Consider the following 27,955-nt stretch of genomic DNA (forward strand, 5'->3'; position numbering starts at 1 on the left):
ATGCCGGGCCAGGGCCCCTCGCGGTCCCGCCCGGCCGCTGCTGGCCCTGGTGGTCGCGCTGGGCTGCTGGCCCTGCACTGCGCTGGACCTGCCGGCGCTGGGGCTGCTGTGCGGCCCTGGCGGTGCTGGGGGGCTGGCTGGCCCCCCGGCCCTGTTCCCCCCGGCCGCCGGCTGCCTGCCTGGAGCGCTTCGTGAAGCTCCCTGCGGGCCCCGCCCGGCTGCCCCGCGGACGAGGCGCGGCTGGAGCGGGAGATCGCCAGCACCATCCGTAAGGTGGTGCGGGATTTCGTGGCCTCGTGGTACCGCACGGTGAGCAGGGAGCCGGCCTTCGAGGCCGAGGTGGAGAGGGCCATGGTGGGCCTGGCTGCGGAGCTGCGGCGGCGCATGGCGCGGGTAGACCGCCGAGCCCTGGCCCGCCGCCTGCTTCTGCTCTGCGGGCAACACCTCCAGAGCTTCCTGCGGGCACGGGACGCCCTGAGGGACGACCCTAAAGGCGGTGGGACGCTGTGGCAGGAGTACAGCCGGCTGGCAGGGCCGCATCCTGCCCTGCTCAGCCCCGCGGCCGAGGTCGGATGTGCCCGCGCGGCCGTGGAGACGCTGCTGCAGGCGTTGGTGCCGTGGCCACACCTGGAAACGCGGACGGGACGCTTCGTGGTGGTGGAGCTGGTGGCCTGCAATGTGCTGCTGCCGGCCGTCAGGAAGATGTCTGATCCCGACTGGATCAATCAGCTGCTCATTGGGATGTTCTCCAAGAAGCCCCGCAGTGGGAAGCCCCACACTGCACCCCCAGTGCCAGATTCCTTGCCCTTCCCAGCACAGATGGATACGGCTCCTGCCGGGCTACCTCCCTCCCCGAGGGCTGTGGAGGGGCTCAGGAGAGAGGCAGGGACTGCTGGCGAGGAGGGAGAGGAGATAAGGAGGTCGTGCCACACAGAGGAGCCTTTCCTGCGCCCCCAAGCCCTGGGATCCCTCTTCCCCTGCGAGGGTTTGGAGCTGGAATCCTCCACGCCCAGTGTGGGCCAGGACAGGGACCTGCTGGCACCATCCCCCACTGGGGAGCTCCTTGATGAGCCCCCCCAGGACCCCTCTGTGCCAGAGGGCCTGGCCTCTTTGGAAGATGGAACGGGAGACCTGGAGGAGGGCCCTGCCCCCAGCTCAGATGTTGGGCTGCTTTCCACCTCTGCCTTGAGCTCCTGCCCTGACATCCAGATTGAGCCGGTGGTGGAGAAGGAGGAGGAAAGCCCAGCAGTCCCCAGGAAGTTCTCCTCGCAGAGACCCTCTGTTCTGGGGAGAGATCTGGGGGCAGCAGAGGGCCTACCACATATCCCCCCAGAGGCCGGGCAGTCCCTGCCCCTGCTTTCATCCTCCCCAACAGCTTCCATGAGCACCTTCAGCTTTGAGCCCCTGAGCAGCCCTGACGGGCCGGTCGTGATCCAGAGCCTGCGGATAACTGGGACCATCACTGCCCGGGAGCACAGTGGGACTGGCTTCCACCCATATACCCTGTACACTGTCAAGGTAAGGGCTCCCCTGGCATTCACCTCTTTTCCCAAATCCCTGCCCTGACTGGAGCACTGGTTGGTGTTTGGAGGTGAGGATTTGCTCTGTGAGTGTCTCCACAACAAATTTTGTCTGGCAGTGAGGGAATATCAGGCACAGGGTGCGGGATAGGAGTTCCCACTTTTAGCCAAGGGTCACATGAGGCTGCTAGAGTCGTTTGTGTTCTGTTTTTGCCAGTTGTTCCATTGGGATGGGTTCCTTCATCTTCAGGGAAGGGTTAATGTGAGGATGGAAGGGTCCTGGGAATTTTGGGGCCAGCAGCGCATTGGGATTGTTTTGGGAATGTGTAAGGATTATTCCTGTTGCCTTCCTCCTCAGTATGAGACAGTCCTGGAGGGTGAGGGTGCAGGGAGCCTTCAGCAGGTGGCTTATCACACCGTGAACCGCCGCTACCGGGAGTTCCTCAACCTGCAGACCCGGCTGGAGGAGAAACCGGAGCTCCGCAAGTTCCTCAAAAGTCAGTGCCTGCATTAACTCTTGGAGTAAATCCTCTCCCTCTCATCCCATTCCATGCTTCTCAGCTCTGAGGGTTTTCTGCCCTGTCTGTGCACACATCTCTGTTGTTTTGTGCAGAGCTGGCTGGAGGGTTTATCTCTTTTGGCTGCAAATTCCAGTGTTTCAAAATATTCTTTTTTTTTTGATCACAACACCCAGTTTTGTAGCTTTGCACCTTAACAGTGAGTGGAAACACTGGTGTCTGAAAGAATCTTGTTTGCATAGAAGAAAATAGAAATATGTGTCAAACATGAGCTTTTTTTAGGAAGAAAACAGTATTTCTTCTAATGCTACTTCTATATAAAGCTCCATGGAGTTTAGCATGTTCCAACATAATTCCTTGGTTCTGACAGATTGACTACAAAACTGCTTTGTTGAGAATATTCGGGCTCTTGGAGCAATTTAGAGTCCTTGTTCTTGCTGTTTTTAACTTAAAAGCATGGAAGATGTGAAATCCAGCAGAACACAGATTCCATATGGATTGAAGGTCTGATTCAACAACCCTGGTTCGAGGGGTGTCTTGCCTTGGGCAGTGTGTGGTGATAGTCTTAACTATGAGAGCATTAAGGTTTTAATACAGACTAAAATCTGTATTTAGATTTTAAAATCTTAATTTTTAATCTTGGATTTTAAAATCTTTTAAATTAAGATTAATTTTTTTCCAGTTTTCTCGAACGTGCTCATGGCTTTGTTTCCTTTGTAGACATCAAAGGCCCAAAGAAACTGTTCCCTGATCTCCCCTTTGGAAACATGGACAGCGATAAAGTGGAAGCCAGGAAAAGTCTGCTGGAATCCTTCTTAAAGGTGAGATATTTGTGTGCCCGTGTGAGCTAAAAGCAGATGTGACATCAGATCTCTTCTACATTACATGATCAAGCTGGGAAGTTGACTCCAGAAAACCCTAAATTTCCATCTCTCCTTGCAGCAATTGTGTGCAGTCCCTGAAATTGCCAACAGTGAGGAGGTGCAGGAATTTCTTGCCCTCAACACAGACGCCAGGATCGCATTTGTCAAGAAGCCCTTTGTTGTCTCCAGGATAGACAAGGTAGGAAAGCAGGAGACTGGTTACCTGAGCCCCTTCCACCTGGACATCTCTCTTAGGCTTCAGCATCTATGAGGAGCCAAAAAACTCCAGCATTCTGTAGCTGGGCTCAGCTTGCTCAGAAAGCCATAAAGCTGGGGAGGGTCAGACCCCATCTCAAAGAACCTGGGGTTTAATAGCAAATACAGTGCAAATTTGAAAACTCTTAATATCTTTAAGGAGTAAGGATCTATTCAGTAATTAATGGCACTGCTGGCCTTGCAGATCGTTGTCAATGCTATTGTGGACACTCTGAAGACGGCATTCCCCAGGTCAGAGCCCCAGAGCCCCACGGAGGATCTGAGCGAGTCTGAAGTGGATGGAAAGTCCCAGACAGATGGGAAGAAGGCGACCAAGTAAGGGCTTCTCCAGCTTTGCAGAATAAGGAATTAATGCATAAACTAAGCCCGTTGTGGGAAAGAACTGACCTGGTGCTTTATGTGTTGTTGTACTTTAACCAAATTACTTTCTTCTTCCCTTACTGTTATCCAAAGGATTTCCCAGGAATGCTCAGGTTTCCACAGAAGGTGGTTTTCTTCCCAGGGGATCTGTCATGTGCTGCCATTTACCAGCAGAGACACTGTTGCTCCCGGGGAATTCCTTTTTAACCTTAAACATGTGCATGACCCATATATGTCATGAGTGACTGGAAAATGCAGCTATAAATTATCTACCTGAAGGTTACCTCCTGCCTCTCCCATGTGTTCCACACAGTGGCCTTGCAAAAAACACATTTGAATGTTTATTTAGGAGTAATATTGAAGGTCATTGCATGTGTGTTGCTCACCAAGTGTTTATTGGTGCTGCTGGCAGTGCCAAACCTCATTGTGCTCATTAGTGATTCTTCCCTCACTGAAGAAGGGAAGGTTTCTGCACAAATAGTGCTTTTTCTTCCCAAAAAGTGATGTTTTGCTGGAAAAAGCTGCTTTGAACAAAAAGACAAACCAAAAAAGTACAAGTTTGGAACCATCTTGGCTGAAAAGGACATTCCTTAATGATAGACATTATTTTATGATTTGTCCCATAATCCTGAGCATCCTTTTATACTCTCCTTTCTGTGTGTCTTTATGATTGGATTTCACAATCCTGCTGAGTATGTTTCATCTCAGAGGCTTTTCTGCACACTTCCCTGAGTATGCTGGAATGTTCACACCTTACTGATATCTGCCTACATCTGCCTGTTGGCTTCCGTGTAACACACCTGTCTGTGTGTGGAATGTTGGAAAGCCTTGGCTCAGGTGTAGGTCAGGAAAAATGCTTTAATGGTTTTTTTGCCTGGTTTTGCTGCTACCTCTTAGTTATCCTGGGCGCAGGTGCTGGTTTTGAACCACTTTAGGTCTAACCTGCGTCTCCTAGAATGCTTCCATCAACGCTGCCTCCGTACAATCCTAAACATCCACTGGTCAGACTATGTGACCAACACATCTGTTCTAGAGCAAGCTGCTGTCACAAGTATTGAGGCCATGTTGATGAGAACACAGCTGCGCTGGGCAGGGCACGTCTCCAGGATGAAGGACCAACCACCGCCTCCCTGAGATCTTGCTTTATGGTGAACTTGCCACTGGCTGCCACATAAGAGGAGCCCTGAAGAAAAGATACAAGGACTCCCTGAAACAGCATCTCAGCCTTGGCCATATTGATCACCATAACTGGTCTACTCTGGCCTCCAATCGGGAGGCCTGGAGACACACCATCTATAACGCAGCTGTCTCCTTTGAGAACACACGCAGGATCACTCTCGAGGAGAAAAGGCAACGCAGAAAGAACCGTGTATTGCAGAATACACCATCTAAGGAGTCTTTCTGCTGTGCCTTTTGCAATCGGATATGTCTGTCACGTATTGGCCTCATAAGCCACCAGCATGCTTGTAACAAATGTGGATAGAGCCTTCCCAAATCTTCGTTCGCGAAGCCTAGCCATGATGAGGTCTAATCAGGCTTTCTAGCTTGGATGTGGCACTGGGCAAAGATAACTGGTCCTGGGTCTTGGCTGAGGCTGGTCCTCGGTCTTGGTGGAGGCTGGAAAACTCATCACTAACAACTTGCAGAGAAAACTGACTGTGCCATGTTTCTGCTTTTCAGGTCCAGGCTGAGGTTCTCATCTAGTAAAATCACTCCAGTGCTGAGTGTGAGTGAAGCTCATGACAGGATAGTGTACTCCATCAGGGAGGGCAGTGCTGTAAGTTCATATCCCTCCTGGAATCCTTTCACGATCCCAATCACTGCCCTGTTTGGGTGCTGACTTGGAATAATCCATGTGCACGAGGGTTGTGGTTGCTGCAGCCTTATTCCCATGTGCCAGGTGGACAGTAAGCAAGCCTGGATGTGTTGTTGGCTACACCAAGTGCAGACAAAGGAGGTGGGTAGTTGTCTGATCAGTGGGATCCAGGCCTGTGTGGTACTAATACAGCTTGGCTTTTGTAGGTCTCTGGCACCCTGTCGCTGGCTGCTATGGAATCCTTCATCCAGAAGCAGGAGAAGCTGCTGGAAGCAATCCCTAGCAAAGCTCCTGAAGGCGAGGGAGGCAGAGAACCTAAGGGAAGCTCTGTGCAGGAGGATGCGGATGGGACACATCTGGACACAGACTCCGGTGAGCTCAGCCCCTCTGTTACTGCTTTAATTTCTCTCCTTTGGGACCACAACAGCTCCAACAGCTCCAATCAATTTACAGTGTTTTCAGGACCTGTTCTTCTTGCCCTTGATTGAAGGGAAAGCAAACTGAGTTTTTCCAGTCCTGTTTGGTGATTACTCTGGGCTTTGTTGAAAGCAAATTGAGTCTTGGCTCCTCTTGGATCTTCACCTTTGCGGACTCAGCACTGTCACTGCACAAATAAGTTTTTTAAGGACACAGTGCTTAACTGGCAATGTTATAAAATCAAGCTCCTCGAAACTGAAAAATGGCCAAATTGCAGTTTCTTGGTAGTCTCGAATTAGCCTTGATATGTCCATGCACTATAAAAGGACCTTTTGAGATCAAGTTTGGATAGATTTGATGGGAGTAGCAAAAATGTAATCCCAGTTCAAGGAATGATGTTCCCTTTCTGATTCTAGATCCCTCCTCTGAAGCACAGGGGTGCCACAGCTTCTCAAAACAGTTACAAGATTATCTTGAACACAAGCGAAAATATGTTCTCTAATCTTTTTCTTGGAATTGCTGAGCTGTATCAGCTGGAACTTCCCCAAAATTTCTTTCCAGTGTTTCAAGTTGGGCAAGCTCTGACATGTGCTTGTGACAGGATGGGTCTGGTGTTCTGAAACTCAGCTTGTGCTACCAGCTTTGCCTATAATCTTGGAACACATGATTTTGGGGAGGCAGGACTGGCATTGGAGGCCAGGGCTGTGCACCAAGTTCCCTGAACTCTGAGGGAGATGGAATGTCAGTGATGGCAAATGCCTGCAGGTCTGGGATGTTTCAGGCTGGGCTGGCAGGGCGAGGGGAACAAACGTCTGGAGCAGCTGGATAAAAAGGCAGCCTGTGTCCCTGTCTGCTCATGGAGTGACTACTGGGAAGAGGTTGGCCAGCATCTCTCTGAGGAAGAGGACTTGAATGCTCCAGAAATAAATGGAGTTTGCTGAGGATGGTCCCTCTATGAGGTTGTGGGGAAACTGGACAGCCTGCTTCTGGCTCTGCACTGGGAAGTCAAGTATCAGAGGGCAAAGCAAGTGAGGAATAGCTTAGACATGGCCCAGAGCAAGAGGGCCAAGTGCCCTGTCTTTTCCAAGTGAAGTGGCCTGGAGTTAATTAGTCCTGCGTGTACGCAGTGGGGAGAGGAAGAGGAGGGAAGGAGAAGGTCCAGAACCCCTCTTCCCTTTATTTTCAGCAGTAGGTTGTGTTTGTAAATTTTCTATAGGCAGAGTGGTTGGAAGATGAGGCATCAGGGAATCCAAATTAGGAAAAGCTGCTGCACCTGATCTCACCTGGCCAACCTGGCATTAGGCTCAGGTCGGGGCACTGGCCTAGGAGTGGCTACCCCAGGCGGGTTTGTGGCACATTAATGAGCCTGTTCAGGACAACACCTCAAGTGCTTTGGGGCCAAAAGTAATTCTCCAGCAAGTAGAAGGTGTTTACACTGAAGGTTTTGATGTGCTCCTGAGGATCAGAAAGAGGTTGTGCTGTCCCAGGCTTGTGTCAGCAGGGATATGTGAGGACGTGTATGGGTTTGTGTTTTAACATACGTGTGGTTTATCCACCTTCCTGCAGAGATTGGAATCTGCCACACGATGGCAGCCTGCAGCCACCATCTGGAGCCTTGTGCCTGGGAAACTCTCGAAGAGCAGAAAATTTTCCTGAAGACCAGGAAAATAGTCCTCAGCAGTGTAGCTTTTGCTGGCTGCAGTCACTGCCTGCTTTCTCCCCTTTTTGGGCTCAGTTCCTTCTCAGTGAAACAGAGGGTTTATCAACTATCGGTCTACGTATAGGGATGGCAGTGTGCCAAAAACAGATGAGAAAGCAGCCACCCACTGGAACCTTGTGCCTGGAAAACTCTTGGAAGAGGGGAAAGTGATGGGGAAGACCAGGAAAATAGTCTTCAGCAGTGTACCTTTCTCTAGCTACAGTGACTACTTTCATTCTCACCTGTTTTGGGCACATTGTCATCCTCTCTTCAACTGAGAAGGAACTGAGCCCTCGGAGCAACTACATTCTGGTTTGGTGTGGCCCTTTGTGGGGAGATTAAGGCTGCTTGTATGGAAGTAGAAATGAAAGAGTGGTAAGGGCAGGCTCCCCGGACTGGCTGAGCTGCAGCAGGTCATCTGTGCGTGGCACAAAGTGCCAGACTTGGAGGAAAGAGTGAGTTTGGGATGATGCTTTTCACCAGGTTTGCTCAGGCACTGAATTGGTTTCTTCATCTGACCCTCCTCTTCCTCCTGTCAGACTCTGAGACAGCTTTAGCTGATCTGGCCCTGGATGTGCTTCGCCTGGTGCTGGTGGATCACTGGAGCTGGCTGTGCACAGAGAACATTCAGAAGGTCTTCAACCTGCTCTTTGGGACCCTTATTCAAAGGTAAAGCCTGAATGAGCAACCTGGCAGCTCTGGGAGGGTAAATTCCCTTTGGAGTCACAGTCTTAAATGGAGCTCATGCCTGAGTGTGGGTAAATGTTTTCTGAGCATCAAACAAGGTTCTGTAAAGAAGGTGCTGTGTAAAAGAAACCTCTTAGAGATTTGCACTAGGAACTGTTTTCCCTGTGAGCAAGGATGCAACTGTAGCAGGCAGTTTGCTATCCCTTAATAACAGGGAAAGGAAGGATCCAGCCCTGGGAATGGGAGTCTTGCCTCATGAAAAGGCAACAGTGCCCAGCTCCTTGGCTCTCCAGAGAGAACCGGCCTCCTGGTCTCACTGCCCAGTGGCTCAGCTTGTTCTATCTACAAAAGGAAAGTAAACAGGCCGAGGGAACAGCAACTTGTCAAAAACAGCTCAGAGTGTGGCCTGCCAGGGCCTCTGCTCTCACTGCTGCACCCCCTGCTCTGCCCTGGGCCAGCAGTGCCTATGCCTGGGGCAGGGACATGCACATGGAGTGGGAACAGGCTTCCTTTCCAGCTAGGATGGACTCGCCAAGCTGTCCTGGGGCCAGTGTCTCTGGGTGGTAAGGCTCTAGGCCAAGACACACAAACAGAGCATTCCTGTTTTCTGGTGTAGGTTGGTGGCTATCACTAACTGAGGCTGTGGTTCTTTAGAGCCCTGAAGGACTTGGGCTTGGGAGAATCTTGGAGCAGAGCTTTTCCCGCTCTTGCAGGCATCCAGAGTTGGCATCAGAATGTGCAGGGTAGCACATTATAACTGAGCTGGTAACTTAAACTGCACTCAGTAGAGGTTGCCAAAGTGCTTTGAGGTCAGGCACTGCTGCCTTGACTCCTGGGTCTGTTCCCTTGGGTGGCAGGAGGTGGGCGTTGCTGCCATTTTTCCAAAATGGGATCTGGTCTCTTGGGAAATGAGCTGGAACCCAATCCCTGTGTGTAAGCAGAGAGGTATGAGAGCTTGAACAGGCACGTCATCACCTCCTGTTAAGCTGTGTCCTGCTCACCCAGGGAACCTGCAGCACCCATGTGTGGCATTGGTATTTTCCACTAGAAAGCTGGGATACACACAGCACATGCCTAGCTCTGAAAGGTGCAGGAACTCTGTGAGTTGTGCTGGTGGAGCAGAGTGAAGGGAGTGTGTTTGTAGCTGCTCTGCTTCAACAGGTGTGGGTAAACCCATTGCAGGCAGAGCTTTGCCTGGAGGTGATACGGTGGCTTCTCCGTGTCACCATCAGGACAGGGTGCAAATACAACCCCTTGAACAAACCCTGTGTCCATGCTGAAATCCACATGTTGAGGTTGACTCTGCTCTTGTTCTGGGACAGTCAATAGTCCACAGGTCTGATGTGAAGGAGACAGGCAAGGGCATCATCCCTTCAAGAGATGGTCCTTCCCTGTTCCTGTCAGTGGGTGAGGTGGTATGGGGCAGAGAGGAGGTGCCCTGGAAGTGTTTTGAGTGTTAGGAAGGAGATTGCCACTAGGTGCTTCTCTGCCAGTTTGTATTTGGTGAGTAGGTGCTGCTCCTGCTGCCTCCTTGCAGCTGCAAGATGATTCTGCTCTGGCATGAGGCACATTCAGTGCAGAGTGATAGAAATACCCGCAAACCAACAAAAAGCATACCAAGAACCAGTTTCTCCCAAGAGCCAATCTCCCTCTCCCTTGGGGTCTTTTTCACAGTGACATCAAGTGATTGCTGTGACCACGGTGTCCATTCTGGGATCTCCCTACCCGCTCTGTTCACCATTCTCTGCATGGAGCATCCCACCAGACTCCTCTTTCCCCTCCTTCCGTAGCTGGAATAGCTGGAGCCAGGCACTATCCATCTCCCCTGAGTGTCAGTTGGATGGCAGGGGGAGAGGAAGGCTCCATGACCGAAAAAGGTATTGTTAAGTAAAGGGAGGCCGTGTGTGCGAGGCCCAATCTGCTTACTCCGTTATGTAACAGGGAGGGATCCTTTTTAGGAGCCGAAAGGAGAGGCGGGTGGAGAGGAGGCGGATGGGCTGAGGGGTGAGAATGACCCTGGGGCCAAGGACTGCTTCCAGCAGCCTCTCTCTGTGTGCTGGGTCTGTGCCTGTAAACAAACCCACTGCCCCTTTCCAGCTCCGCTCCTTTCCCCTGTCCAGCTCTTGCTCCCCTCCCATGGGCTGGAAAGGCACATCTCTCTTCCCTTGGGAGGCTGCAACAGGAACCTGTTTGCAAAGTGGACTACCTGGGGGTATTCTGGGCTCCGGGGATGTTTGGTGGAAGAGTTCAAAAGCATTTGGAGAATCCGGGTGCTTTTTAGAGCCTTGTGAGTCAAAGAGGTGTTAAAAATATATGATGAGCACGCAAACCATGCTGTGGCTGTGGGCCCACATCCTGCCCTCAGTCTGGCCCCACTGGGTCAGGGGTCTGCCAGTGCCATGAGGAGCTCGAGACAGCAGTGGAGCCAAGGGACAGCCACCAGCTTGCTGCTCCCCTGCTCCCTCTGCTCCACTTTCCAGACAGGAGCCCCAGCAGAGTGCCAGCATCCCAAGGATGGATCTGGGAGTGTTTGAGGTGCAGATACAGGTCTGTAAGCTTTTCCTAGCTCTTTCCTGTGCAGCACAACAGAAAGCCATAGAGTGCAAACCACTGAGTGGGGTAAAGTGTCTTGGCTCACCCTGGCTGTCTGTCCCCTGAAACCTGAGCGAGGCTGGGGCACAGAGGCCGTGCTGGGCTCGGAAGTGCCTGTTTCTGAAAGGAGCATGTAGAACTACTCAGACAGCTTTGATAGTGTCATGTTCCACTGACGTGACTTAAAATAAATGCAAATCATCCCTGCCTTACCCAGGAGCTCACCACTGCTTGGCTCTACTCTTTGCTTTGGGTGATTCCACTGCTGCTCTGGGCTTTGTCCCCTGTCCCCTCATCCCTCAAGCGGGCGGGTTTGGGGAGGTGACGTTTCAGTCCTTGTGACCTGTAGGTGGACAGCCAGGGATGCTTTGAGACTGACTGCAGGTGACCATAAGGCTTTTGAGAGCATTCTTCCAAGTTCTTGCTGTCACCTTGGCTTTGGGGCTCTTCTGGCCCATCACTGTCAGCCCAGGTGTCACAGACACTTGTGCAACTACCGCTGTTAAGTCAGTGAACTCTGTAGTTTCAGGGAGCTGCCTGCTACGTGCTTTTTATCTGATTTTCTCTTCTTCTTCCTTGATCTCTGTGCCAAAAGAACTGGCACAAAGACCCTTGGCAGCTGCCTTGATCCTCTTGACTTCAAAGTGCTGCCAGTGTCTGACCCTCTTTGATGTCCCTGAGTCAGCCTGTGTGCTCGGGCAGCACTTGTGGGATGGGAGTGCTGGGAGCACAATGCCCATGTCAGGGAGTTCTGCCCAGCCCTGGAGCCATGCAGGGGCCACATTTGACAGCCAAGATGGTGCCCCAGGCCTCATCTTGCTGCTGCAAGTGGGGGTCAACCCAAAGCTGGGCTATACATGTCACCCAGCAGAGGTGGTGCCCTGGGGTGGGATATATGGCTGTGTGTGGACAGACGTTCCCTGTGGAGGCTGCCTCTTTCCTCCCTGCATTATCTTTAAAAGGCATTAAAGCCAAGGGTTGACTCATGCTCTGCAGGTGCCAGGAGAAGCCAGGAAGGTTTATGCTAAAGCTGTGGCTTGTCCCACTTTCCTTTGGCTTTGTGGAGCAGTAGCTTCCCACTCTAGCCTTGGGCAGCATCTCGGAGTTTTGGTGGCAGAAACAAGCAGCCAGAACTGCAATATGAATGCAATTGGAGCAACTAAATCCACTAATTCTGGTTGTTATCAGGAGGAGTTGATTTGGGCATGTTGGGGAGGACTGCACGTGGAGGGGCTGTGCTGGCAGGCCCAGGGTCATGGCAGCAAAGTCCTTGTCCCTAAAAACCAAGCCAAAAAATCAGCACCAGACCTAGTAAATAGGGGAACCAACCTCATGGCATCTTAATCTTCCTCTCTGGATTTGGCTATTTGTGTTGTAAGTAGTAGCAGGAATCACAGGCCTGTGGTATGTCAGGAACAGTGATTTCAGGACTGTATGTGTCTTTGTGTGTATATGTAAAGTAAATACAAATCAGCTTGGAAGTGGGCCTCGATTCAGCTGTCTCCAACCACCTGGAAATTTTGGATCTGGCTTTGAATCTCTGTCCCAAACAAAATTTTTTTCCCTCTTCTAGAAGCAGCATTCTTCCAAAAACAGCCACTAGAATGAAGCAAGCACTCTGTGCTTTGATAACAATTGCAACATTATTTTAACTAGGATTCTGTTTCAACAGTTGCACGTGCCAACTTTTTTTCTAGATTTAAAAAACCACAACAAATTCCTATTTCAGATAGAGCAAAGAAGAAAAGGATGGAGATAAATTAATGTGTCCTTGTCGTTTTTAATTTGCCCTGGTTTTTGAAGGGTTATTAGTAGCTTTATGTATTTTCATTCTGAAGTGGGCTAATGAAGCAATTGCTCTGAGCAGGGCCTGGCTGAGACAGCCTGGCCTCTCCCTGGGGCACCACTGAGAGCTTAATTGGCTCAATGAATGCTTGATGAAGATCTTATCAAAAGCCAGGATGCTTTGTGAAAAATCAAGGACGTTTGGATTTTTTTTAACCACATGCTTTCCCCCCCCTTCCCTAAGCCCCAAAGCATCACAGGGAGATCCAAGTGGATAAAAGCAAAACCAGAGCAGTTTGGGTAAAGACATTGGAGTCCTGTGTGTTTCCATGATTTCTTTTAGCAGCAGGTGTGTTTTGAGGGAGCAACACATAAAATGGTAGAGAAATCCCAGCACCGAGGTGTGGTTTCGTGCCTACAGGGGGTAATGGTTCCTTAGTGTAGGGAATGATGTGTTTTTTTCTCCTCTCTGCCCCACCATAAGATGTCCTGCACACCCACATCTCCCAGGGTAGGAAAATCCCTCTGCCCAGGATGTCTGGCCTGGGTAATTCTGATAAGGAATGATGGATGCAGATGCCACCAGTGTGAACTTCCTGCAGCTGGGTTTGTTTTTTGCTTCCCTCAGTGCAGAAATGGGGAGAGGGACCCTGGCAAGACACTCGGTTTGAGGGAAGACACTTGGCCTCCTACTCAAACACTTCATCACTCTGTGTTCAGCTGGGTATAGGATGGGCTGTTCACAACTGTAACTGCGATAGGGCAGCAGGAGAGGAACACTTCTAGTAAGAAAAGAAGGATAGTTCACTTTGCGCATCATGTGTCATTGGCCAGAAGTTTAAAAAGACTCAGGATGCTTGGTGTTCTTAGATTTATGGAGGATTTTTTCTTTTCTTTCCTATTTCCTTCCTTGGTGCAGGGTTTACCTGGACAAGTGTGGGGTTGCTTTGAAGGTGTTGAGCTGAGCCTGCTGCACATCTCTGCTTGTGGCTGTCTGGAGAAGGTGTATTTAGGCTCAGGTAGCAGGTGCTCGAAGCTGAGCCTGGGGGCAAAAAGTCTCCATTTATGTTTCTCAATTTTAACTGTGCCCACTGCAGCTGCTGCTTCATTTTTACAGGCTTTGCTCAGAAAGGTTTTGCAGTCACAGCATTGAAATGTTGCTCCTCTTGAGTCAAGGATATTCTTGTGGTTCAAGGCACAGTTTGGGGAGGAATTTGGATATTCTGTGGTTTGGTCTGGTGATTTAAGCACCAGCCTTTCTTGATTTCAGCAAGAGTCATGTTTGCATGACTTGTGGTTTCCAGATGTTGTCTTTTTCTTCAATCATTTTTACTACCTTAGTCTCATGGGCCTTTTTTGAGCTCCTGGATAGCCATGCTGAATTCCTCAGGGAAAGGGGGGCCTTGTTCTGCGGTGGAAGGTGGTCAGTGTTGAGCAGGACTTGCTACTCTTACACTCAGCTCATGTATATTTATGGAGCTGTTTGTATTTATACAGCTAATGCAGAGGGGCTCTCTCATCTTAGTCTTCTTCCTAATGTGGTCTCCAGTTTGTGTTTGTCTAAATCCTTAAAATCCCCAATTTTGGGGAAATCATAATTGCTATAGCTTCAGATTTTAATTATAATCAGAAAAATTTGACTTCACTGTTCCTTAGCTCAAGTGATCTCAGTTCTTATCCTCACCTTGATGGGTGAGAAAAACAGAGTTTGACCAGCTTCTAGTAAATTTGGAGTACTGTATGTCTTTGGCCATTCCTGGTCCATCTTTATTTTTCAGACTAAGCAAATCCAACCTATCCAACCTTTCTTTGCTGAGCTCCCTCCATCTGCAGGTGAACCCTCTGGATAGTCCACTTCAGTGAGTGCATCCACCCAGGTAAAACTGATCCCAGATGCCGTGTCTTGCCTGTCCCTGACTCCCAGTCTGCCTTTTCCATAGGCTGCTCCTTCTTAGCAGCCTTTGTTGCATCAAGGTGCTGAAGGAAGGCCCAGGTATGTCCCCGCCAGGCCTTGTTTTTCATTCCCAGGGTGTTCCAGTCTTAATGGATCCCTTCAGCTGACTTTGGAGTTCCATCTTAAGGCACGGCGTTAATTTGGCTCTTTTTTAGCAGCCATTTCATTCCCCCACCAGCAGCTATTTCCAACAGAGGTCCCTTACAACATGGGCAAGTTATGCACCTCCAGATTATCTTCCAGGACCCCATAGCCTTTGGAATCTGTCTCTTTGCATTGGGCATTATCAAAGCATTCAAATGTCTGAGCCCAGGAGGTCACTTTATCTATTTCTGGTCTCAGTTGAAGTGTAAGGAGATGGCTCAGTGATAGGTGTGTTTTTTCTGTCTTTCTTATTAAGGCTATTTCTTCATGAAATAGCAGAATGGAAATAGTAACCCATCAGCCACCCAAAAATAAAAAAAAGATAGGTCTATTTGTGTTTCTTGGTGGATTTATTTCTACCTGGGAACAGCCTGTGTGTGCTTTCAATGTGGCACATGGATCTCAAATGCTCAGGCCTTTAATAGCATAAAAAATCATCTGTGACCTGCTGGCGAAGGTCAGCTTTGAACCAGCAAATCTTTGGAGTTCCTGTGCTGTTAATCCCCATCCTGGTGCAGCAAGTCTGCCTGGTGGAAAAATCAGTTTTCCGTTTTCTGGGGTTTACTCAGGTAGGAATTTTCAATGACATTGGTGTGACCCTCCCTGAGCTGCAACAATAGTGGGAGTTGAGGTGGGATTCTTGGGGTATCCTGTGCAGGGCCAGGAGCTGGACTTGATGATCCTTGTGGGTCCCTTGCAATTCCTGATATTCCATGATTCTATGAATTATTTTGCTCCTCACAGTTTAAATGCTCCCGGTGCTCCCCCTGTGCATGTTGTGCAAATGGAATGTTATTCCCTCCAAATGGGTGTCGGTGGTGACTTTAACACATTCAGGTTGAGCGGAGGTTGGAAAACTCTTTGTGTCAGGTTTGGATATTTTCTTTTGAAGTATCTGAGAGCATCAGCTGCTCTCCCAGGGGGGATTTAGAGCCAGATGGACCAGTCTAGACAGTTCTTCTCCCGGTGCTTTTGGAATGGCTCCACACCCTGGTAGACTAGCAAAAGGGGACCCAGAGCAGAGTTGCGTTAGTCTTTGTGTCATGTGCACCCAGCTTTGTTTTCTCCTTCTTTCTTGTCCCTTTTCCTGTTTAATTCCTTCTTTTATTGTATACTTGTGCGTTTGGGTGCTTCTTCATCAGTTGTCTGAGCGCCATGTGATGGGGCAAGTTGACCTCTTCTCAGGAACTTGCATGGAGCTGTGGCATTTATTGGTGCAAGACCCATGGAGCCATTCCCAGATCCTGCCCTTTGCTTCCCAAAGTGGAAGGCAGTGAGCTGCCAGACTAAGGAAGAAAAACCATCAATGGTGTTTCACAACTGTGAGATGCAAGACCTGTGAGCACTCACCTAATCACAGTATGTGCACATATGATGAGATTTATTGGTGTTACTTATAGGTCTTGATGCCTAATTGTGGTGATTTTATGGAAATAAATGGGCTGAAAATGTGATGTTGTTTGTGTGGGACCTTCCAGCATTTATCAGTTCTCAGCTTGCCCTTGAGCTGCCTGGAAACATGTGCTGTCTTTAGGTTCAGCTTTCTCTCTGCTCAGTGTTTTCTTGATATTTTGCTGGTTTAGGAATGTTTCTAAGGAAAAGAAAGCTCATTCTTTGCATTCTGCAACCTTTTTAACGCTGGAAAGTGGCTATTGCTGTAATGAGGTTCAAGTCAATGTTCAATCTGATCTCCTTGGTGCAGGTTGACTGTTGGCAGCTCTCTCCCCAAGGCTCTGAATTTCTGTTGCTTGTCACATGTTTTCTCAGCCAGGAAAGCAGGCTGTGTAGACAAACATGTTAATAAAAAACTATGTTAATGAAAGCTCTTGGCCCTGGGAAAGTCACAGTTTAACACTCTGATTTGGTTAGGAATGGCTGGAGGGTTTAACATGATCCAAAGTGTTAAAATCTGCTGATGGCTGGATATTAAAACAATTTTAATTGTATTTCCAACATGGGCTTTCCCGGGCAGGACTGGGACACTTTGTCCTCTAAGACAGGTGGAAGCTTCAGATCTCTGGCATGATCTTGTAGCAACATCAGTATGTGTGGTCCCTGGTGAGGCTGAGCATAAAGAATGTGTCTTCCCATTAGTGGGATCACTGGGATCATTGCCCATGCTCCAGTAGGACCTTAATCTGAGAATACGAGACCTTCCTGCTGCACCAAGGCTCCTTTTCAGATTTTTAATGGACATTTCTTGGGTGTTCGTCCCTCAAGACTTGCAGCTTGGCACCTCATTTCCTGCTGCACCAAGGCTCCTTTTCAGATTTTTAATGGACATTTCTTGGGTGTTCGTCCCTCAAGACTTGCAGCTTGGCACCTCATTTCCTACTGACAAAGGGAACGTCATGTTGCCACACTGTCCCTGATGACAACCTGCTTCCTTTGCCCTGGTTACCTTTAGGTGCTGCTATTCCCGACTCTCCACTCACATTAGCCCAAGTAAAGACACCCTTGACCTGAATGGCTCGCCTGGGAAGAATGCAGACAGTCTGGCAGAGCGCAGGTTAAATAAAGTTTGCCTTGGCAGGGCCTGTGCTCTTGAATGCACTGGGAGCTGCTGGGGAATAGTGGTGACGGAATTGCAAGCACGAACACCAGCTGCCAAGAGGAATGGGTCTCCTGGCCCTGCTGGCCGACTCCTCTGCTCTGGGAATCTTGAAGTATTGGCAAAATCACAAGCCTTTTCCCTACCCCAGCACTGTGCTGGTTTTCCCGTCTTTGCTCCAAAGCCTCCTGCCGACAAGGACAGTGGCACTGGACCCTCATCGCCAAGTCCTGCTAAACCAGAGGACCACAGGGAAACCCTGTGGCATCAGGGATTCATCCATAGCTTCTCCTAATTCTGAGAGGAAAGATTTCAGGCAGTGGCAGGTTCTGACTGACAGCTCTGGCTTTTGCTGTTACATTGGAAGGGATTTCACATCCAGGAAAGAGGGTCCATATGGTTGATTTAGAAACTCTCCCAGCACTTGTCTGGTGGGGACAAACCCGGTGCAGCTGCAAATGCCTCCAGCCTGTTTTGTGGAGCAGCATTTCAGGGTCTGCAGGTTGTTAGTGTATAAAGGACACAGTCCTGACTCAGCAGGAGGGCCCACCAGCAATTCTGTTGGATTTTGGATGAGAACAAAGAAATTCTTTATTATAAGGGTGGTGAGACCCTGGCACAGGTTGCTCACAGAAGCTATGGCTGCCCCATCCCTGGAAGTGTTCAAGGCCAGGTTGGGCTTGGAGGAATGTGGTTTAGTGGAAGGTGTCCGTGCCCATGGCAGGGGGTGGAACAAGATGGTCTTTAAGGTCCCGAAACCAAATCATCCTGTGATTCTATGATTCCATTGCTTGCCATCAGTAGATGGAGCAGGTGTGAAGAGTAGGAAAGCAGAGGACCAAGAGCAGAGCAAAGCAGTAGGATATTCATGACTTACCATCCTTGGACCTTGTTTTGGTCTCCAGGCAAGACATCCTTGACTGTCTTGGTGGCAGAGGGACTGATGAGAGGAACAGTGGCTGCCAGAACATGCTTATGTCCTTCCAGTCTTTCCTGGGTGTTGTTTTTAGTTAAAACACCAGTTTTTCCATCTCTGTATTGGCTTGTGCATAGAGATAACTTATGAGTTTCAGACCAGTTGTATCCCTTAGCTTTGCTTCCATTAGGAATCAGTGATTCACTTGGATTCCTGTGATTAGCAGGATGATGGAGCTTTTCATGGCCTTCGCTTTTCCCCTGTGACTTTACACACATGTTTGTCCATAACAAAGGGATCATATCCTACTTCTGGTGCATGGGAAACTCAGCTAATTAATACTTAAGAAAATATTTGCTGTGCAGACTTGAAAACTGCATGTTAACAAATGCAGCAAGCTGATTTAACCCTTCCAGGGCTCCTGATGGGCAGAAATAGCCTGATTTGGTCCCAAGCCTGACTTTTCCTAACCTTTCTCTGTCTCCCTGTGCCCACAGGTGGCTGGAAGTGCAGATTTTTAACCTGACCTGCACCCAGCGTTGGGTCCAGTACCTCCAGTTGCTCCAGGAATCCATCTGGCCCGGAGGAGTTTTACCAGCAGTGCCTAAACCCCCCAGGACAGAGGAGCAGAAGAAGGCAACAGCAGATCAGGCCCTGCAGAGCCTGATGGGGATTTTGCCTAGTAAGTGTGTCCCAGGGACTTGTCAGTTGCCCTTGGGAAAGAAAAGTGGCTGGAGAACCCTCCAGTGCACTGGAATCTGTGGAAATGTGGTTAAACACTGAGATGGAGTTTGCTTGTGCCAAGGCACTAGGAAAGGTTCATGACCCTTGAAGTTTGAATGGTTTCCTGCAAGCAAAAATCAGTTTCCCAGTTCTGGATAGTTTGCATAAGTATTTGGGGAGCAGCACAGCTCAGAGAAGAAGGACGGGTGTCTTGGTGATTCCCACATGCTTAGAGTGGTGACGCAGTTCCTGCCAAGCCACCTCACCCAAGGCAGGGCTTAGGAAAACCAGAGGCACACTGTGCTCCCACCTGCTGCCAAAGGGTCCCATGGCAGAGAAGAGTCACTAGGCAAAGCCTGCGGCTTTTCCACTGGACTGAAATCCTTAGCCCAGTTGCACTGGATTTCCCTCTCTTGAAGTTTTACTTGGGGACCTTAGGCATTAAAGCACCTGCTGGCTAATCCATGTGAGTACAGTCTGAACTTTTAACTCCTTGCTGCAGTGTAAGGGGCCCTCACTATCCTTTGGTAATCAAAAAGCACTGCCAGTATGTGCCCTTCCAGCCTGGAACACTTTCCTGGCAGTCCGTCCTGTCCCTGGCTGTTCCCTGTCATGGTGATGCTGGGCATGAGATGCCTCGGGCTCAGAGCACCATCACAAGCTGCGATTCAGCACCCACCAGGAGAAAACTGACCTGTGGAAATGTGCAGTTCCTAAAGCACTGTCTCTTTACAGATGTGATCCAAGAAATCCTTGGGACCAGCAAGTGTCGGATGAGTTGGAACCTGGTGCTGGAGTCCCTGAGCCAGCCTGTGATAAACAGGTATGTGGATTTTAGTCTTTACCCTGATGGCCTCTGATGGGGTCTGTGAGCTGTGCTCAGGGCTTTGCCATGCAATTCCTGCTTCCAGCTGCTTGGCACGAAACTTATCCGGCTCATTATCCCAGACTTGCAGTATTAGAGGGCATCTGGCTTGTTTGTGATGAGGGTGCATGTCCAGGACCTTGGTCTGGCTGGAGGTTATTGAGTCATATTAATTATGTTGTTAGGCCTGCTTAGTTAGGGGATGTCAGGGAAGTAAGACAAATCCTAGTTTAGTTTGTTTTTGGAGGAGCTGCAGATCCATGTAGGGGGGTATTTTTGTCTATGCCCAGCGCTGTGAGTTTGGAAAGCAAGGGTTTGGTAATGGACTGCAGAGAAATGAGGGTCAGACTGGACATCAGGAGGAATTTCTTCACTGAATGGGTTGTTAAACACTGGAAGGGGCTGGCTGGGGATGTGCTGAAGTCCTCATTCCTGGTTTAGGAAATGACTGGACATGGCACTCGGTGCTCAAGGTGGCATTCAGTCAAAGGTTGGACTCGATGATCCCAGAGGTCTTTTCCAACCTCAGTGATCCTGTGAAACACATGTGCCACCTCCCTCCAGGAGGTGTGTTTGTGTTTTCTGTGCTGCTCAGCAGCTTCAATGCACACTGAAGGGTTTGGGGGAGGTGGAATAAAAGCTGAATCATCCCTTAAAACGTTTCTTCCAGGGTCTGAGATCATTCCTCTTTCCCCTGATGGCAGTCAGAACACACCTTTCTCATGTGAGCTTTGCTTCCTGTGCCCTGACCAGCCTAAGCTTTGTCTTCTCTCTCTTTCAGGCACCTGGTTTTCTGCCTCTTGGACATTCTTCTGGAGTTCTTGGTCCTGAAGGGCTCCAGTGAGGAGCCCAAGGCTGCAGCTGTGGCACCATCTGCCTATGGTGGACTGGACAAAGCACTAGGACTGGTTGAGCCAGCAGTGGGGGAGAGAAGCAGCCACAGGCATGGGATGATTTGATTTTCAGTGTTTACTAACCATGTCTGGGAGCTTCTTGTACTGAATATTTCCAGCCAGTGCTAAAGGAAGCTACTTCCAGGCTTCTCTCTTCCGGCCAGATGGTGGATTAAACCCAGTGTCAGGGACTGAACATCTGCTGTGTATCTGTTCCATTGCTGACCTGATGGAGAGCCTGGAATGAAGATGCCTGAGCAGTTGGAGAAGGATATTCAGGCTGCTTTCAAACCCTATAGTCTTGCCCATATTTCTGAACAACTGTAACATCTGAAGGCAGAGATAGCACGTAAGATTTGCTTTTGTGGCATCGGGTTTCACCTGGCACTGGCACAGAGAGACTTGATGTGATGGGATCTTGTTGTTCCTGCAGGAAGGTGAAGGGAGGGGAAATGCTGTCCCTGCTCTTTAATCATCCTACCTTGTGCCTGCAATGCCCAGTTGGTGTTACTAGAAAGAAGATGGGGAGGGAATGGAGTGTGGAGATGTGGTGATAGTCCTGAAGTCAGTGTCCAGCTGCCCAAATACCTGGGAGGTGAGAACAGTGCAGGAATCAAAGCTGCTGTCCTGCCTTAGTGACAAAGATCAGCTGCTTCCCACTGCCACTGCTCTGACATGGTCTAGTTCTTCATCATCTTCCTGATCAGTAGGATGCAGGTGGACTGTGATCCTGGGAAAGAGAACTCTCCTCAGGCTAAGGAGGAATGGCAGCTTGGCTAGACTGTAGGATTCCCCTTCTGAGTCACCTTTTAGTCCCTGGGGCTGTCACCTGGCAGGCACAGGAGAAAAGAAGTTGACCCATGTGTGACACAGCAAGGAAATCAGCTCCCACACAAAAGTGCTTGTCACGGGAAGTTCTGGAAGAGGAGGAAACAGCCAGGGATGAACAGCCAGCGGGTCAGATCACAGCAAAGGGCTTGAGAGTACCACCTGAGCTCTGGTGTTGATTGTGTGTCACCTGCTTTGGTTTGCTGTGCAATAGTTCTGTGCAGAGGGCTCTGGGAAGCTTGTCAGGTCACCATGTCCTACCTGGCACAGAATGGACATGGATTTGGCAGCTGCTTCCCCAGGTTGTCCAAGACTTGAGTGGTTTGTGAGCTAATGCTGCTCAGGTCTCAGTACAAAAGGACAGAAATGCACCAACAGACTGGATTGATGATCTTTTTTGGTGTATTTCTGGGAGAAATATAATCTGAGCAGTGCTGGATGTAGCTGATCAAGGCATTCTCTACAGAGCAAAGGAGAGGGAATCATGCAGGATCACAGCTACTGTCTGTTACAGTACTACATGAGGCATTTCATCTCATAGAATCGTGAAGTATCAGGTAGGAAGAGACTGCCTGCTGTTCCTTGGAGCTGTATGCTCCATGGCACATTTGAAGGGAAGGCAATGCAGCTCCAATGTGCCTGTTCTGCTCTTCCCAGAAGAGCTGCTTAATAATGGACCCACAGCAGTGTGAGCTGCTTCCTGCTTCTGTGTGTTTTGTGAAAATACAGGAAGGGATTGGCTTGCTGTCTGCAAATATATTTTTAGGGAGCTCTAAGGACATGCCAAGATTAGGCAAAATCCAATATAATGAAGCAAAGCAGTTTTGCATCACTTTATCAGAGCTGTTTCTCAGCAGTAACACTTGGGAGATGGTAGATTGGCCACTTGCTTGGAAAAGGAGGGAGGCGTAAAGTGTATTAGGCAAAGAGTTGGAGAGTGCTTTGGGATAGTCCCAAAGCAGACATTATTGGGAAGGAGGGCTCAAATATATCCTTAAATACCTACTTGGAGAGCAGCTGCTTCACCCTGTCTTTCACTGCTAGGCTCGTTTCTCTTCTTTTTCCTGTTGCTTCCATTTACTGTCCCAGCTGTCAGGAGTGGGAGCGGGAGCCATTGGCCAGGGATGATGCAGCAGAGCCCTGTTGTGCTTGGTGCCTTCCCAGATGCTCTTGTTGTGCTTGTTTGCTATTGCTTCCTAATTAATTGTGTGGTTTGGAGTTCCAGGACCCTGGTCTGTCATTAATTAGGGATAATATTAAGGATTAAATTAAGGACTGTAAATTATGCCCTACCAGCTCCAGGTCAGGGCAAAAGTCTAGCACAGTCCTTACACACACTGGATATGGCACTGGAAGAATGAGCTGATGCTTTTCCTTTGCCAGGAAGCCCAAGTTATCTCTGCTGTTAAACCTCATCTCTGCAATTATGCAAATGACTGAATATTCAGGAAATAATTTGTGGGTACTGCCAGTTTGGGAGCTGATGCTTTGCTGGGATGGTGTAGCCATGATTTGGGGTTGTACCAGCAGGAACATCCCCCTCTGTGTTTATTTACATGGGAGGAGCTGGGGCAGAGAGAGATGAAGTAGATTTACTTACATGCACTTTGAAGTCAGTATTGGAGTTGGAAACAGACCTAGGAGTTTGGATTGCGAGATCTTTGTTTTAATCTCCAGAACCCCCTTTCTTGTCTCATTTAGGCTGAGCCCTTTCTCATGCTCTCACTGGCTGGGCTTCAATCTCCCATTCCCTCCTTGGTCTGGTCTCACAGCTGAGGTGAAGTTGCCCAGGAGCAAATAGCCCCTCTCTGGATCTTGTTGTTAAGGAATAAAAAAATCCAATAAAAAGCTCAGCTTTTTTCTCCTGCTAGTTCTTTGCCTCACTGTAATTTTGGGATTAAATTGAGCACAATGATGGCAAAGGCAAACTTCTGTATTCAGATGGGCTGGAAGTTTATTTCCATTGGACTAAGACTAGAAAAACTGCTTTGGTAAAACAAGCAAGGTTGACAGAATAACTTTAGCTCACTTTGTATGTGTCGTATTCCCTTTTTCTGCAGGAATTTGTAGAAGGAATTTGCAGAACACTTCAGCCACCTCTTGCTAAAGGGAGGGTGGGGAGAGCAGCCAGGTTTGATCTCAAAGAGTTGCAGCCTTGTGTCACGTTACATATAGAGCAGCATGTGCTTCTGGTGGGGGACAGCTCTCCAGGGTCCCTCTGCATGTGTGTGATCTCTTCCATCTCACTTCGTGCTGGTTTTGTGGCATTGAGGAAAGAATTTATTTCCCCCTGCCTCAGTTTCTCCCTAGTTGACTGGAAGCTCCTTGGAAGCAGGAGCTGCTCCTGTGGACAACAGAATACAGTGGTAAGAACTTCAGGGCACCACTCTAAGCTAAACATTCCTGTGTTGAGACAAAGCTTGGTTGTTTAATTGTGTCTTTAGGGGGAAAAGTCCCACCACGCACTGACTCCCCATTGTATTTCCTATATTCAACCCTTTGTATCAGCTGTTTATGGTGCTGCTGTTTGAATCTGGGTAGAATTGTCTCGAAAACCTGTTTTGTTGTTGAATGGGAAGCAAACCTGCGCTCCCAAGTACCTGTGTGCAATGATATTTTATTTCAAACTTATTTCTTTGTCTGGGTTTGAAATTTGCCTTTGATCAGCAACTGTCTCTAAGGCAGCCCTTGTGAAGAGAAGAGCAAGTAGGGGAGAAGCCAGAAAGGCCAGGTGGCAGTGGGAAGGTGGGGACAAGCATCTCCCAGGTGTCACAAAATGCAGGACAGGTGACAGTGGGGTGTGGGACAGTGGTTTTTCTTCCTGGCACACAGTGGTTTTCTTTCCTGGCACACACATGCTCAGACACAGGAAAGACCACAGTCCTTAACAGCTTCATCAGGAATCAGGACAGTTTCCCACCTCTGGCAGCATCAGCATTCCTGCTTTCTCCCTGCAACACAAACTCCTTGGTTTAGCCTTGCCAGGGAATGTGAAACCAGGGAAGCCATGTGGAGATCTATTGCCTTTCTCCTGGAAGGCAGAGAAAGACTCCCAGAGAAGCAGGGATTGTGCAGACCCATCCCCACGTCCCTTGGGCAGTGGAGCTTAGGAAGTTCCCTTTGGAGCAGGAAAGCTGGTAAGCTCTAAGGAGGTAGGGAATGTCTGAAAAGGAGAAATTCCATGTGAAATTTGAAATACTATGTTGAAGGAAAAAAAATGGAGGAAGAAAAACCTGATACAATCAATGCTTGGGTCATGTATTATTGTGGATTAGCTGTGCCACAGAAGGATCCTGTTCACCCCATGGAATCCATTCCCTGCAAGCTAGTGAACATTCGTATGGCACATGATGTGGGAATCGTGGCTGAAGCCTAGTTCCCTGGGATAATATCCACCCCGGCGTGGATTGGGCCATTTCCAGTGTCAACAGCCAGAGGATTAAGCGTTTATCTCATCAGAGCAGGGGATAATTAATACCAGATCGAACTTGGGGCTGAATTTGACACCGAGTGTGGCTTCACCTCCTGCAGGCAATTTGTGGGGACTGGGAAGATGTTCCTCTGTCCTGCAAGGTGCAGGGATTGCCTTGCAGATCCATAGCTACTGGGATGGCATTGATCTTCCCAAATGAAGCTGAGGGTGAGCTCTCAAGGTAGGCATTAGGGATGAAAACCTATCAGGAAGACTGTCCCTTCCAGCCAAAAGTTGGAAGAATAGAATCAGGGTGCTGTGATTTGCTATCATCTGGGTTTAAATGTAAAATCCAGGGTTTGGCACTTGTGACTTTGTTGAAATAAATTAATACCTTTATCCTGGCCACAGTCCAGGTCAGGTAATTATATTCTTCCTACCTTAATGCCACTCGAGCCCCTGTCTCCGCTGGATGTGCTGCACTCTAATTCCTGTCTGGAACTTGCTTATTATGTTACAAAGTCTTTCCTTTTTCCCCTCTGAGTAGAATTTGTGCACAGAGCACCACCAGCCCCCAGCTCTGCTGAGCTGCTGAAATAGCCTGGAAAACCTGCCTTAGACATTTGACTGTGCCTGAAGCATCTCTCCTGGCTTGGAAGCCTGTGAAGCTGGGAAGATGGGTCACATCAAAGATGAGAGAACATGTTACAGTCCTGTGGCTGCTTGGAAACCTGCTTCTCTACTCTCTGAGTGCCTTAGGCTCGGGCGTGTGTTCATGGGAGGAACTCTGGACTCATGGGTGGTGTCTCACCTTCCTCTGCTGCCATTGCTTCAAAGGTTTTTGAAGACTAAACTGGAAAAATCCTCCTGTCTTTGAGAAGAATATACTGTATTATTCACAAGGATATTGGCCATGTCCAAACCCTGCTAATTTGGCAAAGCAGTCCTTGGTTTGAGGTTACCCAGCCCTAAGAAGCCCCATTTCCTGCAATACCTGAGCAATGCTCCAAGAAGTTTTGGAGTGCCAGGTTTCCCTGTTGGAGTGCAGCTGCTTGTCCATGTTGGTGGCTCCTTGGCCTTTACATGTCCTGCAATTGATGCATTGAGGTTTTGGGTTTTTTCTTTTCTTTTGGAAAGCATTTCAAGTCTCCTTCTTTCCTTACCTTTTCAGTCACACTCTCCATCTCCAGGCCTCGTGGAAGGGGTGAAAAGGCTGCTCAAGCAGCACTTGAGGAGGGTATCCCACAATTCCACGTACTTCCTTCCTATTCCCAGACCCCTTCACTCTTCCGTGGCCCTCAAGGACAAGGGGGATTTGAGGGACAGGAGGGGTGAGGATCAAAGCCATAAGCCGCTATTTAGAACACAGAATGGCCACTGCTCCTTTCGAGTGTCTGTCGCATCTGGTGAAGCCTCATTAACCTTCTGCTGCCCCCTCCTACTCCTTTGCCCCTGAAAATGAACAAAGCCAAACATCCCAAATTACCTTGATTGAAGCAGCCTGAAGTGTGTGTGCTTAGTGTGAAAAAGCAAAGCAGAACCATTGGCCAAAGCCCCTTTTCTGTGCAGGCCACTTCACATTTTTTACGCTCCAACTGGAGCTCTTTAAACCCCGATGCTCTTTAGAGCTGAGCTCTTTAACTTTCTCCTTTCCTCCCCTTGCAGCTTCATTCTGCCCTTGTTCTGCTCCTTCCGTTCCTTTTTGTCCTGTGAGAACTAGTCTTTTAATCCCCCTGTACTGCAGACTAAAGCTGTTACAGCCTCCCCAGGTGGCATTCTCTCAGAGAGGCTTCACAGCCAGACCTTTATGACAGCTCCCTCTCTGTCTGCTCCTGCCTTTCTTCTCCCCACACCAACTTTCATCCCTGACCTCTCCTGAAGAGGGAAAAGCTGTGGAGTCAATCCCATGTAGGCAGGGATTGGGCGCAGGAGGGCTCAAGGGGCAGGAAATTAAGACCCAGGGAAATTAAGAAGTAAATAAAGAGAGGAAGAGAAAGATGATGGGAATTAAGAGAGAGAACCAAAGCAACGTTCAGCATGTTTGGAAACCAAATGCTGAGCTTGGGGCTGAGTTTTGTGAGTGGGCCTGTCTTTACAAGGAGCCAAACCATAAACCTGGGACTCAGTTCCAATGCTCACCTAAGTGATTTTAGAAGAAGACTGAAGAGGGGCTTTTTACAAGGATAGGGAAAGGACAAGGGGGATTGGTCTTAAGCCACAGAAGGGTAGATTTAGATTGGATAGAGGGAAGAAATTCTTCCCTGTGAGGGTGGGGAGGCCCTTGCACGGGTTGCTCAGAGAAGCTGTGGCTGCCCCATCCCTGGAAGTGTTCGAGGCCAGCTGGGACAGGACTTGAAGCGACCTCCACCTTAGTCTAGGAGAAGTTGTCCCTGCCCATGGCAGGGAGTGGAATGAGATGGGCTTTAACATCCCTTCCAACCCAAACCATTCTACTATTTTTTAGTAGCAGATTGGAGTTGCCTGAAGCCCAAACTTCAGTCCAGCTCTGCACTTTGCATTCGTTCCAAGACTAATGGATCCGGACACCTGGAAGCACACAGGAGTGGAGTTTGTGAGCTTACAGGGATTGAAGTACTGGTACTTTGGGGCACTGTCCATGACAGGAGGTTTCTATTTGTCATCTAATGACTATACTCCCCTCTGAGACTGTAGTGAATTGATGTGCTGGTTCTTGTCTTGCGCACATCATAAAACCACAAAGGATTGAGGTAACTTGCCTAAAGGTCCATGTGCTGTTGGCAGAAACATCTTTCCTGTTGAGTTTTCTGTCTCATCATCAGCCCTGCTGCTGTGAGGTGTCCTACAAATGTCCTAGAGTTGTTGGTAAATCACCAGGGGAGATGAAAAACCAGCTCTGAAATACATTTCCCAGAGGAATGGTGTAAAATTACCCCAAACAGGCCCCTTTTCAGGTTTGTGTACAATATGTAAAGATGCATTAGGGAGGGGGAGAGGGTGTCTAACATGCTTTTTGAGCAGGGAAGAGGCAGTTTGGGTTGTTCTTTCTCAGATTTCCAGCATGAACTTGGCCTGGTTAATCTGAGCCATTGTTTCACCCAGGTGTAAAATGGGGTTGGTACTTGACCCAGAGCTGTGCAGAAGTCCTGACAGTGAA

The 27,955-nt window shown here is 49.0% G+C and overlaps 1 protein-coding gene across 1 annotated transcript; it reads left to right on the top strand.

Moving 5' to 3' along the window:
- Window positions 1-25,249, top strand: SNX19 (sorting nexin 19). The gene is given in 14 exon segments (XM_008929405.3): window positions 1-30; window positions 32-114; window positions 116-194; window positions 196-1,518; window positions 1,879-2,017; window positions 2,759-2,859; window positions 2,981-3,100; window positions 3,362-3,492; window positions 5,218-5,314; window positions 5,560-5,725; window positions 8,009-8,138; window positions 18,596-18,780; window positions 19,557-19,644; window positions 20,468-25,249. Coding segments are annotated over 14 exon segments (2,850 nt in total). The 3' UTR covers window positions 20,646-25,249.
- The last annotated feature ends 2,706 nt before the right edge of the window (window positions 25,250-27,955 follow it).

Source organism: Manacus vitellinus, unplaced genomic scaffold, assembly GCF_001715985.3.
Source record: "Manacus vitellinus isolate BGI_N305 unplaced genomic scaffold, ASM171598v3 scaffold_41_pilon, whole genome shotgun sequence".
Lineage (NCBI taxonomy): Eukaryota > Metazoa > Chordata > Aves > Passeriformes > Pipridae > Manacus > Manacus vitellinus.